General features: G+C 40.2%; 1 protein-coding gene across 4 annotated transcripts in view; it reads right to left on the reverse strand.

Annotated features, from left to right (window-relative positions):
- LPIN1 (lipin 1) overlaps positions 1-16,967 on the reverse strand; it is a 54,652-nt gene extending 37,685 nt beyond the window's left edge. For 2 of the 4 annotated variants that reach the window (XM_083378769.1, XM_083378766.1), the window contains exons 1-4: positions 14,939-15,294; positions 4,461-4,661; positions 3,111-3,206; positions 489-817 (exon numbers count right to left, since the gene is read on the reverse strand). In XM_083378769.1, coding sequence (XP_083234895.1) covers positions 489-817; positions 3,111-3,206; positions 4,461-4,652 — 617 coding nt within the window. In that variant the 5' untranslated portion in view covers positions 4,653-4,661; positions 14,939-15,294. Of the gene's footprint in view, positions 1-488; positions 818-3,110; positions 3,207-4,460; positions 4,662-11,711; positions 11,718-14,938; positions 15,295-16,842 lie in introns of those variants that run through there. The other 2 variants (XM_083378767.1, XM_083378768.1) reach the window with 2 other exon arrangements.
- Between the last annotated feature and the right edge of the window lie 3,096 nt (positions 16,968-20,063).

The raw sequence follows: 20,063 nt of genomic DNA on the forward strand, positions 1-20,063 counted from the left end.
ATATGGATGAATGAAATATCTCTGTGCACGTGGGCAGGAAAACGTAATCCCTTTATCTTTTCACTATAGCTTTTTTTTTCTTTTTTGGTTCCGTTTTATGAAATAAAGGATAGTAGTAAACTGAGGATGGCTAGGAATCTGCAATTCCAAGAACAACTAGGAGAGAATCCATAGGCATTAACCTATCTATGAGGAATGAATTTTGGATGCTATGCTGCAATTCATGTACACACCATTTTAAAAAACAATACAACGTAAATGACAGCTTGCATTTGAACATAAGCTTTAACTTTTCAACTAAACTTCACAAGGTAACTATAATACTACAATCCTGTAACTTTAATCAAAATAAAAGCTACGATCGATGAGCATTCTATATTTCTTGTACTACAAAAGAAGCAGGAGAAAAAAAATCTATTTAAAACACTTAAATGTTAAACTATTATTTGACTTGAAAAAAATTAACACTTTGAATGAATTAGACCTACCTGGAAGTCGTATCTAGGAGCTCGCTTTCTTCGTCAGAACTCATTTCTATAGGGAACATGTTTTCATCTTCCGTGGTATCTGCATTGTCATCTCTCTTTGAAATGTCTATTTTATGGGCAGATTTCCTTCTCCTCTTCCTCCTTTTCTTGACAGAACAACTTGCAGTCATGGATTCGGCTGCAGAAGAAGTCGGGATTGGTAACTGTGAAGGACCAGCAGTGTCCATGCTCCTTAACCTATCAACAGAATTTCTCTTCAGCTGTAATTCCATGAGAGAAGATCCCTCGGTCAAAATGGGGGAAGTAGCCAAGTGGTATGGAATTGCCTCCTAAAGAAAGGAAACACAAGCCTGTTGGCATCTGATATTTGTGCAAAAGATGTGCTGTCAACTCAAACAGAACAGTAGCGAATCTACACACTCCCAATCTGTTCTGTGCCAGTGAATCTTTCAAGGCCAGCAGAATATGTGTATGTGTATACAAACAGAAGCATAAATATAACTACTAATAGACACATATACAAACATGTCCATCCTTTGCACACACAAAAAAAAAACCTCGACAGAAACTCTTCTGGAAAAGGCAAACTCAGAAAAATGTACAGGGAGTGCAGAATTATTAGGCAAATGAGTATTTTGACCACATCATCCTCTTTATGCATGTTGTCTTACTCCAAGCTGTATAGGCTCGAAAGCCTACTACCAATTAAGCATATTAGGTGATGTGCATCTCTGTAATGAGAAGGGGTGTGGTCTAATGACATCAACACCCTGTATCAGGTGTGCATAATTATTAGGCAACTTCCTTTCCTTTGGCAAAATGGGTCAAAAGAAGGACTTGACAGGCTCAGAAAAGTCAAAAATAGTGAGATATCTTGCAGAGGGATGCAGCACTCTTAAAATTGCAAAGCTTCTGAAGCGTGATCATCGAACAATCAAGCGTTTCATTCAAAATAGTCAACAGGGTCGCAAGAAGCGTGTGGAGAAACCAAGGCGCAAAATAACTGCCCATGAACTGAGAAAAGTCAAGCGTGCAGCTGCCAAGATGCCACTTGCCACCAGTTTGGCCATATTTCAGAGCTGCAACATCACTGGAGTGCCCAAAAGCACAAGGTGTGCAATACTCAGAAACATGGCCAAGGTAAAAAAGGCTGAAAGACGACCACCACTGAACAAGACACACAAGCTGAAACGTCAAGACTGGGCCAAGAAATATCTCAAGACTGATTTTTCTAAGGTTTTATGGACTGATGAAATGAGAGTGAGTCTTGATGGGCCAGATGGATGGGCCCGTGGCTGGATTGGTAAAGGGCAGAGAGCTCCAGTCCGACTCAGACGCCAGCAAGGTGGAGGTGGAGTACTGGTTTGGGCTGGTATCATCAAAGATGAGCTTGTGGGGCCTTTTCGGGTTGAGGATGGAATCAAGCTCAACTCCCAGTCCTACTGCCAGTTTCTGGAAGACACCTTCTTCAAGCAGTGGTACAGGAAGAAGTCTGCATCCTTCAAGAAAAACATGATTTTCATGCAGGACAATGCTCCATCACACGCGTCCAAGTACTCCACAGCGTGGCTGGCAAGAAAGGGTATAAAAGAAGGAAATCTAATGACATGGCCTCCTTGTTCACCTGATCTGAACCCCATTGAGAACCTGTGGTCCATCATCAAATGTGAGATTTACAAGGAGGGAAAACAGTACACCTCTCTGAACAGTGTCTGGGAGGCTGTGGTTGCTGCTGCACGCAATGTTGATGGTGAACAGATCAAAACACTGACAGAATCCATGGATGGCAGGCTTTTGAGTGTCCTTGCAAAGAAAGGTGGCTATATTGGTCACTGATTTGTTTTTGTTATGTTTTTGAATGTCAGAAATGTATATTTGTGAATGTTGAGATGTTATATTGGTTTCACTGGTAAAAATAAATAATTGAAATGGGTATATATTTGTTTTTTGTTAAGTTGCCTAATAATTATGCACAGTAATAGTCACCTGCACACACAGATATCCCCCTAAAATAGCTATAACTAAAAACAAACTAAAAACTACTTCCAAAAATATTCAGCTTTGATATTAATGAGTTTTTTGGGTTCATTGAGAACATGGTTGTTGTTCAATAATAAAATTAATCCTCAAAAATACAACTTGCCTAATAATTCTGCACTCCCTGTACAAATCAAGAAAACATCTCAAATTTAAGAACGGTGACTTGCCAGTGACCCCTAATAATAACCCTTGATTATAAATGCTAACCACTTGGCAAACTCAGTAAATTATAATGGCTTAATTATATTGTATGCCAGTTTTTCTCTGCTAATGGCTTTTATGTAACTAGAGAAAATGGTAAAATAAACCCTCATTTTATTCCATAATGTTTAGCTACTACCTGACACTGTTCTTTGAAATTATTAGAAGAATGTGAGCATGAGAACTAGTGGCTATTTTAGACAAAAACCTAGTCCTACATGACAAATAAAATGTGATGAGAAAAAAAAAGCTTGATATAGTAATCCTACCACAACTGATCTCTTAAAACAAACATCAATCCCTTGCTTTGTTATTGTTTTCTATGTTCCCTTGGACACTATAAAATATGAGAAACAAATGCATACGGCGGGCTGGTCTCACCTCTTTGTCATCTGTTTCCTCTACAAAAAATGCTTCTCCATTGTCTCCTAATTTCATGTGCAAATCCACAGATTCTCCATTAATTTCTATGTCAACCTTAAAGAGAATACAAAAAGAAATCCATGGATTAAACAAAATACCTCAAGAAAACATGACATGTTCATTCCTTAAGTGAAAGAACTTTTTGCCCATTTTACAGCAACAGGATCCAAGTGGTTAAAGGACTTCACATTACATTAGCAATTTTTATTAAGACTGACCGGTTGTATTATGCCTTTAAAAATGAGAATAACTGAGGCTGCCTTAGGTTCTGTGAACAAACCCATAATAGATGATACAGTCTGAATTCAGAACATCCCAGATATCATTATTAGTCATTATAACTACACCAAGTAACATTAGGAGTGAAGACCATAATCTAGCAAAAAATAAGAAATATTTACTTAGTCCAGGTAACATCTGATTTAACATGTTTTAAATCTCCCTTGTTTCAATACAAGTTCTGGAATATGTGGTTAAAACCACATAATATCAAGTTCATAAAAGAGCTTAAAACAGCCATTTATCAAGGGATAGGCTGAGGTGAGTAACTAAATAAGCTCTCATTGCTAGATAGGTGAGGAAAGCACTTATGCGCAGCAAATGATTCCTGAAAACACAATTAGTCTGACTCACAGCAGTTATAACTCACATAGGTCTGTCACTTGCTGAAAAGACTGATGATTATTTTTTTAAGAAATCCACAGTCTCTTTATTTGGACTCATTGTCATTTGACTTCCTTCAAGTGTGGTAGGAGTAGGATCAAGTACATTTTTTATAAAGATTAAATGGCTGTCAGACACACACCTGAGCTCTCCTTGTGACTGCCATATGCTGGGATGAGAAATTGTTATTTATGGCTATAGCCACCATTCCCCCTTTGGGAAGCAAATGAAATAGAAGAGTGCAAATTTTTCAGGGAAAATGGTAGAAAGGGAAGTCTACTGAGATTCTCAGTCACCCAAGTCATGGTTACCCCAAAGGTGCTTTTTTTAAAAGGAAACTGGACTTTTGTTTTTTCCTTGAAAATGTTTCCCTTCTCATCCAAGAAGTTTCTTCAGAACTGAAGACGTTTCTTGGATGAGGAGCTAAATGTCTTCAAGGAAAAAAGGAAGTCCAATTGCCTTTTCAAAAAGCACCTTTGGGTAGAAAAGAAAGGTTTCAGCTGATCCAATCCTTGTGACCATATGTGACCTGACATTCAACATATTACCAATTTAACAAAAGCAAAACCTTCCTTTTGCAATATTCTGGGCAAAGGGCATACATCTGACAAAGAAAAGTCAAGCTGAGGGTTTTCTGTTCCTTACCACTTTTTCCTTAGAACGCAGAACTCCCATCTTCCCAAAGCGTACGTGGAAAGGTGAACATTGGAGGTTTCCATTAGGCTGGCGGACAACAATGATATCAATGCATCCAGACAACGTGGCTGGATTTAATCCTTTATAGAGCTCCTTCACTGTCACAAAGACTTGCCCTGCTAATTGTCCAACGTAATTCATGGTTTGTGCCTGCAGATGAAAAACAGAAGAAAATTATCATGAGATTTGCTGATTTGCGTTCCTAAAAACAGCTGCAGAAAACCCCTGCAAAGCCAAAGCAATTCTGCAAAAGAGCATTTTTTAAAAAATCAGCCTTCAGTAGAATTGACCCTATTTCTTCAGGCCAGATCTAATCAAATAAAGGATATGACCTGGCTTTCAAGCAGAAAATGAGTGGGGGGGGGGAAGGATACTACAACAATAAAACTTAACCCCCTCACTCTTAAATCCAGGCATCTGCATTTTATCACTGATTTCATTCTCCAGTTCATGCTATTATGAGCTTTTATATTCATTTGATTTACACCCGTTGCAAGCGAGGAGACGGAATCACTAAAGTAGCCATATCAATGGAGCAAGCCCCAGATAAGATGCTGATAAGACATACAATTACCGTAGTTTCCGGCATATAAGACGACTTTTTAACCCATGAAAATCTTCTCAAAAGTCAGGGGTAGTCTTATACGCTGAAACTTTAGGGACAGGGCTGGCTGGAAAACCTGGAGCGGATCTTCCATTTAGTCTGCGCAGAGAAAGCGGGACCAATTGGAGAAGCTGCAGTCTGTGATTTTTTACAGGCTGGGGTCTGGGCGTCTTTCCTTCTAAAGTTGAAGAGCAGCTGTAGGCAGGTGGGGAATGCAAGAGCAACTTGAAAGGCAGGTGGGGAATGCCAGAGCAGCTGCTTAGCTCTAAGGACACATTTGACTCAGGAACTGGGCGGGCTGGCTGGAAAACCTGGAGCGGATATCCCATTTGGTCTTTTTTTTTTAAGTAAATGGAACCAAGTAAATGGACCAAGTAAATGGAACATGTCCCCAGGTAAGAAGGAAGAGGAGAGCCATCAAAGATGGGTACTCTCCACTGAGAAGGCAGGGGATAAAATGAGCAGATTAAATGCAAAGCACTTTTTTTTCAGTGATTTTTTAAACAGCAGGAAATAACACTCACGAGTCTCAAAGGTAGACAGAATTATTACTCGTGGACTTCAACTCCCAGAATTCCTGAGCCAGCCATGCTGGCTCAGGAATTCTGGGAGTTGAAGTCCACAAGTCATGAAAGAGCCAAGGTTGCCTACCCCTGCCCCAGGGAATAAGCAAAAGAGTAATCTAGAAAAAATTACAATCATAGATCAATAGATCCCTCCAGATTCCATCATCAGGCTCCACAATACTCTTTGATGACTCTTGGGGATATGGAAGATGATTAAGTGACAAAAAAAGGTTTCTTAAGGCTGGCAATATCTTAGGTCACCCATTTCAGGACCCTGAACAACTCCTGAAAATTGAACTAATTTTTCTCATAAGGTATCAAGAGGCAGAAATGATTATTTTTGCCCCTTGAATTCTGCCCAAGTCAGAGAGCCCTGCTGCAGTAATTTCATGTCATCCACATTGCCAGCTGCTGCTCTTCAGCCTGAAAAAGTTTCTTTAACCTTTGATGACCTGAGTTTATCCTACCTGTGATGAACAAAAGCTAAAGGTAAAGGTAAAGGTTCCCCCGCACATGCGTGCTAGTCATTTCCAACTCTAGGGGCCGGTGCTCATCTCCGCTTCAAAGCCGAAGAGCCAGCGCTTGTCCGAGGACGTCTCCGTGGTCATGTGGCCGGCATGACTAGACACCAAAGGCACACAGAACGCTGTTACCTTCCCACCGTAGTGGGAGTAGTATTTTTCTACTTGCATTTTTACGTGCTTTCGAACTGCTAGGTTGGCAGAAGCTGGGACGAGTAACAGGCGCTCACAACTGCCGACCTTCTGATCGACAAGCTCAGTGTCCTAACCCACTGAGCCACCGCGTCCCTTGAACAAAAGTTAGGCCTTGGTAAATTTTGGATGAGTCAGCCATATTTCTCAGTCTAACATATTACCATTATGAGTGGGACAATATATTTATCAATGCTGCTTTTGATTCCTTTTTAGAGGAACAGTGACACAGCAATAATCCCTTAACCTTTTCTCTGACGTAGCAACTGAGACAGTTGCTATTGTTTATAAAATGCTTGAAAAGTCTTCCCCTTTAAATCAGTGTGGCAACTTTAAGATCTATGGACTTCAACTCCCAGAGTTCCCCAGCCAGCATGTACTGTACTGTACTGTAAGCAGACGGGAAGAACTCCAGGCTGAAAACAGCTAACCGGCCTCTCTCATCTAGCAAGACAAAATTCTGCCAAGTATATATTTTGCAGGAGTGAAGGCTCAGATAAGCTAGCCTGTTGTAGCCAAACTATGAAACCATTATGAAAGAATTCCAGTGACTGCAAGCTCTGTTTATACAACAGCCAGCCTTCAGTTTCCTGCGCTGCTGGCTTGTGCCTGCTCTACACATAAGTCTAAAAGCAATTCTCTTTTTTTTTGGCAGATGATGTACTTGCTTCTTGTTTTGGTAGCAGCCTGTTCTTTTCTGTTTAGGTAGACTGTGTGAAAACTAACTCTCACAACAACCAAAACCAGTGATGACGGGATTACAGAAAAGGAGCAAAAAGAGTTGTGACTCTTATAAAAAGGATTAGAAAGAAGGGCAAAAGCTAAATCATGACCTATTGACCGATGCCTGGATAATCTACAATAGACCACAAGCATTGGTTGTTTAAATTCAATAAAAATAGCAATAATTCAAAAATTGTGTGTTAACTCCTCATCAGATTGCTAATCCAGGAGGCTTGGGGGAAAAACCGAGAATAAATTTTGCATGAAATGATATGTCAACTTGATTCACCTATGTTTCACAAATTCTTGGGCTGATCACAGGCCTAAAGACTGCTTTTTCTTCAATTTTTACCATGTCTGCATGTGGGCATCCCTCTTTTGAACAGGGATCCAACTGCTGGAAACAAAAACAAAAAAAAAAAACAAGTATGAACTAGACTCCAAAACTGCAGAGCATTGGCACAATGAGTAACAATAACAGAGGTCAACTGGAAAAGCACTCCGGGACGAGAAAGCAGATTTCTTTCATATCATTCAAAACAGACAGGGAGGGCCAGAGGGGAAAAAAACCCGACAGTGGACAGGCTATCTTCAGCCACAAAGCTATCTTTAGTTATTTCCACTTTTCCTCTTCGGCATGACCTCTTCTGCCCAGCCAGGATGCAGCAGAAAACATCCTGCCAAGCCACCGTCAAGCGTCTTAAAGCCAGATTTTCTACAATACTAAGGAACTAGGACAGGGGTAGGCAACCTCAGCTCTTTTATGATTCATGGGCTTCAACTCCCAGAATTCCTGAGTCAGCTACTGACTCAGGAATTCTGGGAGTTGAAGTTCATGTGTCATAAAAGAGCCGAGGTTGCCTACCCCTGAACTAGGAGATAGGCTGAAGCATTCTAGAACAATCAACTGAAGAGCTCCTATCTTTCTCTCGTGGCCTTCTTGAGCTACAAAAGTCTCCCCAAGCAGCACAAAAAGTAGTCTTCCCCTCAATCTCTTATCTCAGCAGGTAGGTCCAAAATATCAGATGCTGCTATCTGAAGGGACTAACAAGATGGCATGTTCCCTTCCTCAGATTCAAGTACAAAAGGTGACTAGCACGACTAAGGGACCCTTTCTGATAACTCTAAGACACCTTCGTGTCCACCTAGACAGGGGTAGGCAACCTTGGCTCTTTTATGACTCGTGGACTTCAACTCCCAGAATTCCTGAGCCAGCCATGGCTCAGCTTGGAAACCTCTCCCTTTCCCCTCAGCATGGCTGGCTCAGGAATTCTGGGAGTTGAAGTCCACGGGTCATAAAAGAGCCAAGGTTGCCTACCCCTGATCCTAGTACAAGACACTACCTAAGTGTTGGAAGAAGGGAAAAGAAAGCTGATCATGTGTGGTACGTACAGGTAGTCCTCGAATTATGACCACAATTGAGCCCCAAATTTCTGTCGCTAAGTGAGGCATTTGTTACGTGAATTTTGCCCCACTTTACGACATTTCTTACCACAGTTGTTAAGTGAATCACTGCAGTTGTTAAGTTAGTAACACCGTTTGTTAAGTGAATCTGGCTTCCCCACTGACATGGCTTGCCAGAAGGTTGGCAAAAGGTGATCACATGACCCTGGGATAATGCAACCATCATAAATATGACTCAGTTGCCAAGAGCCTGAATTTTGATCACATGACCATGGGGATGCTGCAATGGTCGCAAGCGTGAAAAAGGATCATAAGTCACTTTTCTCAGTGTAATTTTGAACAGCCACTAAATGAACTATTGTTGAGGACTACCTACATCGGTATAGTCCTTGTCTTATAACTATAACTGAGACCAGAATTTCCATGGCTAAGTAAGGAGGTTGTTTTAAAACCTGTTTGCCATAGTTGCTAAGCGAACCACTGCAGTTCTTAAGTGAATCGTGTGATCATTAAATGACTTTGGCTCTCTCTCTCTCTCTCTCTCTCCCCCCCTTTGACTTTGCTTGTTGGAAGCGGGCTGGGAAGGCTGCAAATCACAATCCCTTTGACCCCGAGATATTATCAAAACTGGTGGGCAAAGCTCCCAAATTTTGATCATGTGACTGTGGGGATGCTGCAATGATAGTTAAGTGAAAGGACCAACTTTATCGTAAGTCACTTTCTTGTAATTTCAAACAGTTGCTAAACAAATGGTCAAGGACTACCAGTCCCCCTCTCGCTGGCAACAGATTAAACTAAAAGAATTACCGTAAATGAAAAGAGAGGACGGCATTTTCAACGTGACCAGTCCCATATAACCTATGATGCACACAAAAAAACAGAAAGGAAGGGAGGAGTCAGGTACTCTACAGCAGATTAATACTCGAGTGGGCAGCGTTAGAGATTGAAACTGTAAATAGATAAACAGCTTGGGATATCATCTCCTGTACTCCTCTACTTTTCGTGGTAACAGCTAGGATGCCCTAAGAAGTCCGCCCTATGAAACTGGGCACAGATTCACCCTTGTGGTCAGAACCAAAAAGTAGCCATCTGTGCTCGCCTTTTATTTCCTTTCTCAGCTTTCTTTCCGCAAAATCAATATTGCTTGCATTATTGAATAGGAACTGCCATACAAGCCTATGAAATGGCATTTTTCCATAGGTCTTTCTTTGCCAACTGATGATAAACTATAAAGTTATCAAGCAGAGAAAGATGCACAGAAGAGAGGAGAACATTTCATTTTGATAACAACCTGGATAATTATTTTCGAAACAATGATTTAACGATTTCTGGAAAGAATCCTCAATTGAATAATTCAACTTACAGAGTTGGAAACAGATTATTAGAAAAGTTTGATTACTGAAATTCAATCCATATCTCCAGTGGGCATTGTTATAAAAACAAGTCAAAAGGACAGTGAGCATGGCTTAGTCTCCAATATTTGAGCACAATATGAAAAGTAACGCCTTCTGGACCATACTACCGGTATATTGAACTCCTCTAGTTCTTCTAATGTAATAAAATGAAAACCAACCAAATACAATTTCATTTTCATTTTCAGAATTCTCTTTCATGGCTTCCTACTTTCTCACATTTTAGAATAAATATCACAGGATAATCAGAAAATGATTACAAAACTTATCTGCAAAGAGTTCCTGAATCTAACCAACTTTCAGCCTCCAAACTAGCTTATATCTTTATTTAAAAACCTAACATAATCTAAACAATACAATGCACTAAAAGTTAAAACAAACAGAACCCCTTGAATGAAATTGCACAACAGAGATTGAAAGACATCAAAAGAAAAGGCTTTGCTGTCAAAAATGAAGATTGCAACCAAGCTTTAGAGAAATCAACTTCCACAGCCTACAACTAAATAAAAAATGCTTACAAACATAATGACTTACAATCATAACTCCATGCTCAATTACAGTTGTAAGTTGAGGATTACCTGTAGGTTATTTCCCAAAAAAAGCATTTCCTATTTTTCGTATGTTATGTGGCAGCAAACTTCAGTTTATAAAGGCAAAAAAATCAATTCCTGTCTATGTTTGTTTAACCTATTCCATTGGTACAGATAATTGTTTGCTTGTCATACCTAGACTTGCAAAGCAAGTTTATAAATCTGGTTCTGATGCACTGTACTTTAATAGATGCCATGTAATGGAAAGCAATGAGTGGTATGGAAAATGTCATGTATTTTACCTTTATCGTATAAAATTCCCAAGGGATATTTACTTATTCAATCTATATCTTACTTTAATTTTGTGTAACTCAAACCATCATGCATAATGCTCTCTCCTATTTTCTTCTCAACAACTGAGCATGTGAATTAAATTGAAAGAGCGTAATAGGCCCCAAATAGTCTAAGGGAGAATGAGAACTTTCAGCCTCTCAGCTTCGGGTCTATACTTTAACCACATCAAACAGGATAGGAAATAAAAATCAGGAAACAGCGAAAGCGTTATCCCCAAAATTTTACTCCTGAAAAGTAATCGAGATTCTTTCATTTTACAAGGTGGGACAGGAGGAACTTTTAGTCACATTTTTTAACTTTAAAAAAAATTATATCTGCTTAATGAAGAATTTGTATCTGCTTAATGCCTGATTTCTTTAAGGAGGAATGAGTCTGATTGCTCTTTAAGGGAATAACAGCAATATTTATTGACCTTTTCACCACAACCACAAATTAGCATTATCAAAACAGCACTGATCCGACTAGAAACAGAACCTTGATTCAGAAAAGTAATCCAGTTCAATAATTCAAGATACAATAGTTTGGAAAACTGATGCAAACTTTTAAGATCCTCTGTTCAATTCTGTTTCCTCAAAATCAAATTAGAGAAATCCATTCCTGCACATGTACAGAAGCATAAAAATCCTACAGATTAGAGAGTTGATCAAACTGTTTTCAAATTGAATGCCCAAAACTGAAACTTCACATAGCTATGAAAACAACCCTGGCTCTTTTCAGGTCCAAAACTAGCCTTAGTTATACAAAAGCAAACCATTAATCTTCTAAAAGCCAAGGATACAATGGACATGCCTACCTAGAATTAGAAGTATTATTCTAAGTGGAAAGTCAGTACTTTCTGTACTCAGGGGGCAGGGAGAGACCGAAACCTAATTCTTATATATATATAAGACTTACCGGTAAGTGCTGATTTGGGGTTTGGGGGAACTAGAGAACTACAGTGGTTGTCTTCAGTTTAATTTCTAGCTTTGACCATCTAAAAATTCATCCTTTTATTGCTGAGTCAATATCCTTTTAACCACCACCAAGCTGTGGACAAGGAGATAAGCCTTGTCTTTAAAAACATAACTTATGGAATAACCACCAAGAAGAAACCCTTCACGCCTTTGCTCCATCTTCTTACCACATCCACTTCCCTTAACATCTTTGATCAGTATAAATAAGCACACATATGTTTCTACATTCACTCATGGGAAGAAGGGCCAATTCATTGTTATATATAGCTTTAAAAGATCAGCCCCAAGGAAGTCAGGTTTTTCCAGCATGGTCTAAAGATAACCCTCAGCAGAAAATTGGAGGCTCCCCAGAGTTTGCAGCGTAGAATTGCTCTGAGAACAACTGAATATTTCAGTTACACCAACGTAGTCTTTGTACAAAGATAAACCTGATCGCTGATGTACTGACCCACTTTTTAAACTAACATAACCTACCAAACCAGAATGGCTTTGTGAAATACTGAATGTTTGTTTATGAAGAAAAACAAATGCTAATATGTATAGGCATGCTTGAGACTACCATCATTACGAACTTCCCTAACTGCTTCTAATAGGCTTGGAAAAATATTTTGTCCTATTTAACTGTGCAAAGAAGGCTTGAAAACCAAATGTTCCCAAACCAGAAAAGCTGCAAATGCACTGAAAGTGGAAATTCAATACACAGCCCATTGTTGTTAATAATGTTTCTGCAGGAATGCTTGAAAAGTCCACCCAATGAACTAGCTATGAGACTCTCCTTTTACAGCATAAACTCACTTTCTGGGTCTGAAAGCACTTTGCAAAAATGATTCAGCTTCACCTGAATCATTCCACTAATGCTGATGAAATCAAATGTAAACCATTACTGAATCATAGCTACTGAGAGAGTGAATAACTGCATCTCATCACATCTCATCTAGAATTATATTGTTCACACAATCAGCCAGGTATTTAGACTAGATTTGGCATTTTTATCCACTTATCAATTCCTTCCCAAGAACCTGGGATAGGGTGATGTGATTGTTATTATTAGTAGTAGTATTTTAGACAAATACCTGTTTCATAACTACGGTATCTCCAATCAGGCGCCCTCCAACTCTCAGGAGACTATACTTCCTAAAATTCCCCATCCAGCAAGCTATGTTGAAGTCCCAAAACCACTTAGAGCAGGGGTCCCCAACCCCTGGTCCATGGACTAGTACCGGGTTGCGGCATGCCAGTCCACACAAACAAGCAAAGCCCCATCTGTGAGATGCAGGCAACACACAAAACCATGCATTCTCCACTCCATGGAAAAACTTTTCTCCATAGAACTGGTCCCTGGTGTTCAAAAGGTTGGGGACCTCTGGCTTAGAGGGTGCCAGTTTGAGGGAAGACTGTGGCCCAGCTGCAGAAAATTTTAGAAAGTTGTGGATTTTATTTTCATAATGTGCTTTCATATTAAGGTTGTAATTGAATGCATGTTTTTAATCTTAAATATAATGGAATTACTGGGCATCACAAAAGAAATATTTGTCTGAATACCATGTAATTTTGAGTCCAAAACTCTTTATACTTAAATCTAGTCATAACTATTTCTTTTGATTACACTATGTCTGACATTTCATTCAAGGGCAACACACATAATACTTCCCCTTTAATCCTTACAACAAAACTATTAGGAAAGTTATAGACCAATATTCTCCAGAGAGCATTGTGGCGGAGCAGAGATATGACACTAGATTCCTCTCAATAAAATCAAGCATACTACAGGGCTTCAAAATGCAAAAAACCACATACATATCATGATTTAGAGGCTAAAATTCAAATAACATTGCAAAACCTTTTCTACCACAGACCTACAATCAAGGTGAATTCAGAGAAATAAATAGTATGTTAATACAATTTCAAGCACCCTGAGGGTTTACATTGACTTCCCTAAGCAAAGGAAACTATTCCAGTGAAAGAAAACATGCCTTTTGAAAAACACTATACATTTTACAGGCAGAATTAAATTTACATTTAATGTTTGCCTATTGAAATTGCTGGAACAATTTTAGCTCACACCCATTCTATCTGGCTTTCTACCAGAAATGCTAACAACAATTCCTTAGGTACGGTAAATATTTCAAAGGCTAAAATAGTTTTAATTGTACTTTCTTCCATGCCAACAAAGACTGGCTCCCCTACAGGAGTATTAGGCAATAGAAACATTATTTAAAATGTTAATTGATATAAATATGTCATCCAGAGATATAGAACTCACTAACACCATTTGGGCTATTGACACAATCTACATATATCTAACAGTATCAAAGGGTCATTTCTCACCACACATTAGGCAACTATACAATCAAACAGAAAATACTACTTACATTTGCAGAAGATCCAGAAAAGTTCAACTCTCTAAAACATCTAAAGCAGTGGCCCCCAACCTTTTGGACACCAGGGACCGGTTCCGTGGAGAGAGGTTTTTCCGTGGACTGGAAGGGGCATGGTTTTGCATGCTGTTCGCAACCCACGGATGGGGCTTCGCTTATTTGCGTGGCCCGGTTTCTGGCATGCCGCCGCCCAGTATGGGTCCACGGACCGGGGGTTGGGGAGCCCTGATGTAAAGCATGTAAATCTGCTGTCATTTCTTGTCATTTTAAGAAACCAATAAGTGCTTTCTTCTTATCTCAAAACAGCTCTTGCAGACAAAAATCAGTACATATAGCTCTACCACAGGCCTACAACCCTTTTTCTTTTGTCACTACCTAGGCCCAGCTATCTCAACCTTTGCTGCCTATGTTCCCCACAATATGCTTCTTAAATCAACTAGAAAATTCCAGGAAAGGACACCATTCTTCCTCCTAAGCAATGGTACTGTGTCACCAACTATTATTAAAACACAGCTTATCTTTCCATCCGTAGGGTGGCAGGAAGGGACAGAAGGGGAATCCCTGAGGTTCAGTACTTTTCTAGAAAATATATGAAAACACTCATCCAGATTAAAAACAAAGAAAGCCATAAATTAGACCCAAAGCAAAGCTGTACCCTTGCCTTAAGACAAACATCATAAGCATCTTAAGCCAAGCAGGAAAAATTCAGCAATCTCTTGACTTCTTTGACATTCCACCTCCAGTAGGATCGGTGACCTGCTGCCCGATCTGTCTTCCAGCTATTTCGTACCTTGCGTGATTTCTCTTCTCCACTGTAGAACACATCAGCAATTTCTCCCAGGGAAGCAAAAAACCCCCCCCAAACCCCAGCTGTCTCTCCTGTGGCTCTCTTACTCCAGAGCAATGAATGACTGCAGACCAGGATACAGCAGAAGAGGCACAGTAGCTCAAGAACCAGCGCTGCGCTCGCTTCTGTGTCTTACGGAGGCTACTGCAGGGATGTCAATTCATCCCACATCACTGCTTCGAACCCGCCCTGGAGGAGGGAGCTAGTGAAAACAGACAGGAGGCCAAGGGGGTGAATTAAGGGGAATGACTCAAACTGAGATTACAAAGGGAAGTTTACAGGATTAACGGTGGGGCTCTCTTTTAACTATTCCTGCCTCTCTGACTGCTCTGCTCTACAGATGTAGGTCAGTGGGAGATCGGAGCGGCCCCCCCCCAATCACTAAAAATGGATCTAGGGAATGTAAAAACATCATTGGCTGCTGAGGCAAGGGGGTGCAATGCATGTCATTGGAGTTCTGTAAAACCTGGAAAGTGGTCATCGTATTCAAAAATTAAGAAGGGCCAAAATCAGACATAAATTAATAAGATGGGGATTTATTCATATGGTAAAGTTTCTTTCAAGTAAAGCTCAATTCCAACCAACTTAAGAATCAGTGGCGGCTAAAGTGCTGAGCTAGGCTAGAAACCAGGAGACTTTTGAGTTCTAGTCTTCTCTTAGGGATGGATGGTGGCTGGATGCCTTTGGCCCAGTCACTCTCTCTCAGTCCACAGACCACCTCCCAGGATTGTTCTTATGGGGAAAATAAGAAGTGGGAGCATTAGGTATGCATACCACTTGGAACCGACAAAAAATAATGAAATAAAATGATACATCCATATCATTATGGTTTGCAGCTATGTGGAAGTTGTTTATCACAGCCTGCTGGCAATTTTTTCAGCTTCCCAATTAAGCCCCTAGGACGGTCAATGACAGCCTCCAATTCAAGTATTAACCAGATCCAACCCTTCCTTAGTTTCCAGGCCCTGTGCTGCTACTTTCTGGAATAAATTGATTTTCTGTATCTGGCTGGAAATCTGCAAGGTAGCTTGATTAAATATGCATTCAAATGATAAAAAAAGAATGTCTCCACTAATATAATTTTTGCCATTGATTGAACTGAATTAAGTTACACAGAATGACTTTTTGTGAATGATTTGAACAATCTGGTCTATCTGAAATAGTCACAAAAAATCAGCCCTGCGCATATGCTGAAATATGTTTCAGTGTACAAAAAAAGCCACTTCTGTACCATCCATCCATACTGCACAATGTACATAACAATTGCCAAATGTGATCAGGACAAAATGTTTCGGTTTTCTAAGATGCCACACAATTTTGCGCTTGGGGGAAAAAAGAATACCCATTATTTTCAAAGGACAGGGTGGCAATCTTGAATACGATAGATAGATAGATAGATAGATAGATAGGGGGGGGGAGAGAGAGAGAGAGAGAGAGAGAGAGAGAGAGAGAGAGAGAGAGAGAGAGAGAGAGGATAGATAGATAGATAGATAGATAGATAGATAGATAGATAGATAGGGGAGAGAGAGAGAGAGAGAGAGAGAGAGAGAGAGAGATAGGATAGATGATAGATAGATAGATAGATAGATAGATAGATAGATAGATAGATAGATAGATAGATAGATAGATAGATAGATAGATAAGGGGGGGCTATCCAGGTAATATTTCAGAATTTCATTAGATTAGAATGAAAATATAACCTTATTTGGTATTTTTTTTTCATACAAAGAGATTGTTAGTTTTAAATGCTGCTGGAAGTATAAATTTCCCAAAACAGGGCTTCCTGGGACAATATTCCAGGTCTATTTTTTTTTAAAAAAAAAAGTTAACCCTTTTAAATCTCTTACTTTGCACAACTCTTCTGAACACTGGAAACCTGGAAAATGTCACGGCTAATCAACGGTGAGGCAGAAACCCTGTTCCCTATTTAAGCTCTACCCCGAGGTCTGAAGACTTTGTGCCAGTAGGCTTCCGCCAACCCGCGCCCACCTCCTCCCCTCTGCAAAGACGCCGCGCTTGCTCTAACGCAGAGGAAGGGCAACGCGAAAGGCGCGAGAGGAACCACCTGGTTTTTTTTTTAATTTGGCGGGTCCCGTTCGGCTGTCGGGATCCCCCCCTCGGCAGGGCCCTTTGCTTTTCAAGTTGATCTGCGCTTGGCCGTTGCATTGTGACTCAGCGCCAGGAGGAGGAGAGCTGAGGTGATCCCTTCGGCCAATCAGAGGGCCCGCCTGGCCTCAGCCGAACAGCCAGCCTTCAGGAAAGGGGGCGGATCCGCGAAATGCGAGTATTTGGGTGGCGCTGTGGAATGTTGTTGGCCGGAGCCTCTCAGGCACGTGTCGTGTAAATACCATTATCCTGAGGCTGGCGTGAAAAACATTGCTGGGATCGTCGGAGGCGCTGGCTTAATGGGCAGGCGGAACCGAAAGGACTTCATACACACACACACACACACACACAAACACGCACACGTTAGAGAAGGAGGTGATTTATTATTAGCACGTCTAATTAAAAAAAGGACGAGGTGACGTTAGTGCCAGTCAATCACGCCGTGGATCACACGGTGCTTATTTGCGCTGCTCGGGGGGGGGAAAAAAGAAAAAACACGATACCTTTAAAAAAATAGCAAATCTCTATTAGAACTTATAGATTGGTTGATTGTTCTAAGTATTGTATTATATTTAATACAATACTTATATACAGCCTTGGTGGAGCAGTGGGCTAATGCCTCCTTAAGTAACACCAGCTGCCTGCAATTAGTGCAGGTTCGCATCCCACCAGGCTCAAGGTTGACTCAGCCTTCCATCCTTCCGAGGTAGGTAAAATGAGGACCCAGATTGTTGGGGGCAATAAGCTGACTTTGTAAAAATGCCGCTTGGGAGGGGTGTGAAAGCCCTAATAAGCAGGCATATACATAGAATGAAGGCTACTGCTAAGCTTGTAAGCCGCCCTGAGTCTTCGGAGAAGGGCGGGATATAAATGGAATTTAAAAAAATAATAATAATTGTATCTTAAGTGTATTTTATGTCTACACACACACACACACACACACACACACACACACACACATATATATATATATATATATATATATATATATGAATATTGTAGACAAGAAGGTATGTCAGTCCGTTTGCACCGTGTCCAATGTTTTTAAATAATAAATTTAATAAAGTAAAAAAAAAATAGCAAATGAATTCCTCCATCCTGCCCGGGCGGAGTGGTCGGGGGAGGGGGGGGAGAGAGGCAGGCTTCTCTGCATTTTCAATTTCATAAATCTTAGACCCAGAACTGCGTTGTTGAACCCGATCTGGTAATTTTACAAAGCTACTCTTCCCATTGAGCATTAAAAAAAACAACCTGGTATCTGTTGCTTGAGCAATCTTTCTCTCCAGTCTGATGTAAAAGGAAGCAACGGAAGGCTCTGTTTGGGTGGTCTGACGTCAGATATACTCCCTAGAAAACTTAACTTGGTTGAAGCAGCAGTTCTAGATAAATTGCTTGGGTAGTAACTTAGGGGTAAAAATGAATGGAGAAGAACCGGTTCAGTCAAACATCTCCAGGTCAAAAGCAAGATGGGGGGGAAAAAAGATGCTCTTAACGTATTACACAACTAATAATTTATGTATGGGCTGTTTCACAGTTTTTTGGTTATGAAATGTACAAGGGTATCAGAAATATTCTACGTTTCACAACAGAAACAGTAGCTGGCTTTTGAGACACTCCAGTGTATATAATCCACTCTTAACTGTGTTCAATAATTGGCAGGAATAATATATCAATACTCATCTATCAAAGGAACTCTAGGCCACAAACAGAGGTCCCTGACACAATCTCATTCTCAGTCTGTGGGACACACCCACACCAGCGCCTCTGTGCCCCAGTGCCTAGAGGAATTTTCTTTATCTGCACGTACAATCAATTATTGATTTTTTTCTGCTGTAAAAGTTCATGGCCTTTCTAGAGTGACTCACTGGTTGTATATGTCCTTACTACATGAGACCATTCTTCTCTGTGTTGATCAGTGCTTTTTTTGTAAAAGAAAAAGGTGCCGGAACTCACACATGTCATACAACCCGCCTTGCCTACCCTACAAGGTTCCATCCAAAAAAGGTGCCGGAGCTCCGTTCTGAGCGTTCTGTGAGAAAAAAAGCCCTGGTCTGCTAGAAGCTTCCAAAGATAGTGAGTCTCTGTCTCAGACCTGCTGCAAGAGTCTGTGATTCAAGTTCATAATGGCTATAATTCCCAGTGAGAGGTCATACTGGCTAAGCAGATGGAAGCTGAAGTCCATCAAAACCTGCAGGACCACTGGTTTTCCCATCAAAACCTGCAGGAACACTGGTTTTTGGCCCCCTCCACATTTAATTGAGGTTTCACTGAATAGTTCACTTTTCACAGTAGAGTAGTTTTCACTTACTATCAACCACAGTCCTTAGACTTCCTGTATCATAATTGCAGCCTACAGTTTAAAAGTTTGAATATCCTGAAAACATGGTATTGAGACAACATACTGTCTACTTATTCAGTTTAAGGTCTATACGTGCACTTTATTTTAAGCATCACTCTGACCACACAGAATTCATGTTTACTTAATTGCCCAAAATACCTGTTAAAGCTTGGGATGGATTAATACAGTTTAGTAAGCATAACTCCAATTTAAAATTTTACTTTTCAAAGTGAATTGGGAGTGGCGAATATACTTATTGCCCCAAGTTACAGTTTGGCAGTTCTAGCACTATAGATTTAGTATAGCTCCGATCACATGTTTTGTATGATTCCTATTGCTAACTCAGGAAACTAGTTTCTTAATCTGATCTTTCCTGTTATTGATGGATTGCAACAGCAGCAGCAAAAGAAACAAGTAAAAAGCAACAAAACCTATTGCTGGCATGTTATTATAGGAAGAGAATGGGCAGGAATTGAATGAACCCATAAAAAAGAATATCAGGATCTTAAGTAACAGATCCTCCTAGTGTTCAGGGAATATTCATTGCCAAACATTTGAGTTTTAGAACCTTTAACTATTTAGCACTTATAGCGTGCATTGTAACATTTTGTACAGGTAGTCCTC

Source organism: Vipera ursinii (genome assembly GCF_947247035.1).
Source record: "Vipera ursinii genome assembly, chromosome: 1".
In the NCBI taxonomy this organism is placed as follows: Eukaryota; Metazoa; Chordata; class Lepidosauria; order Squamata; family Viperidae; genus Vipera; species Vipera ursinii.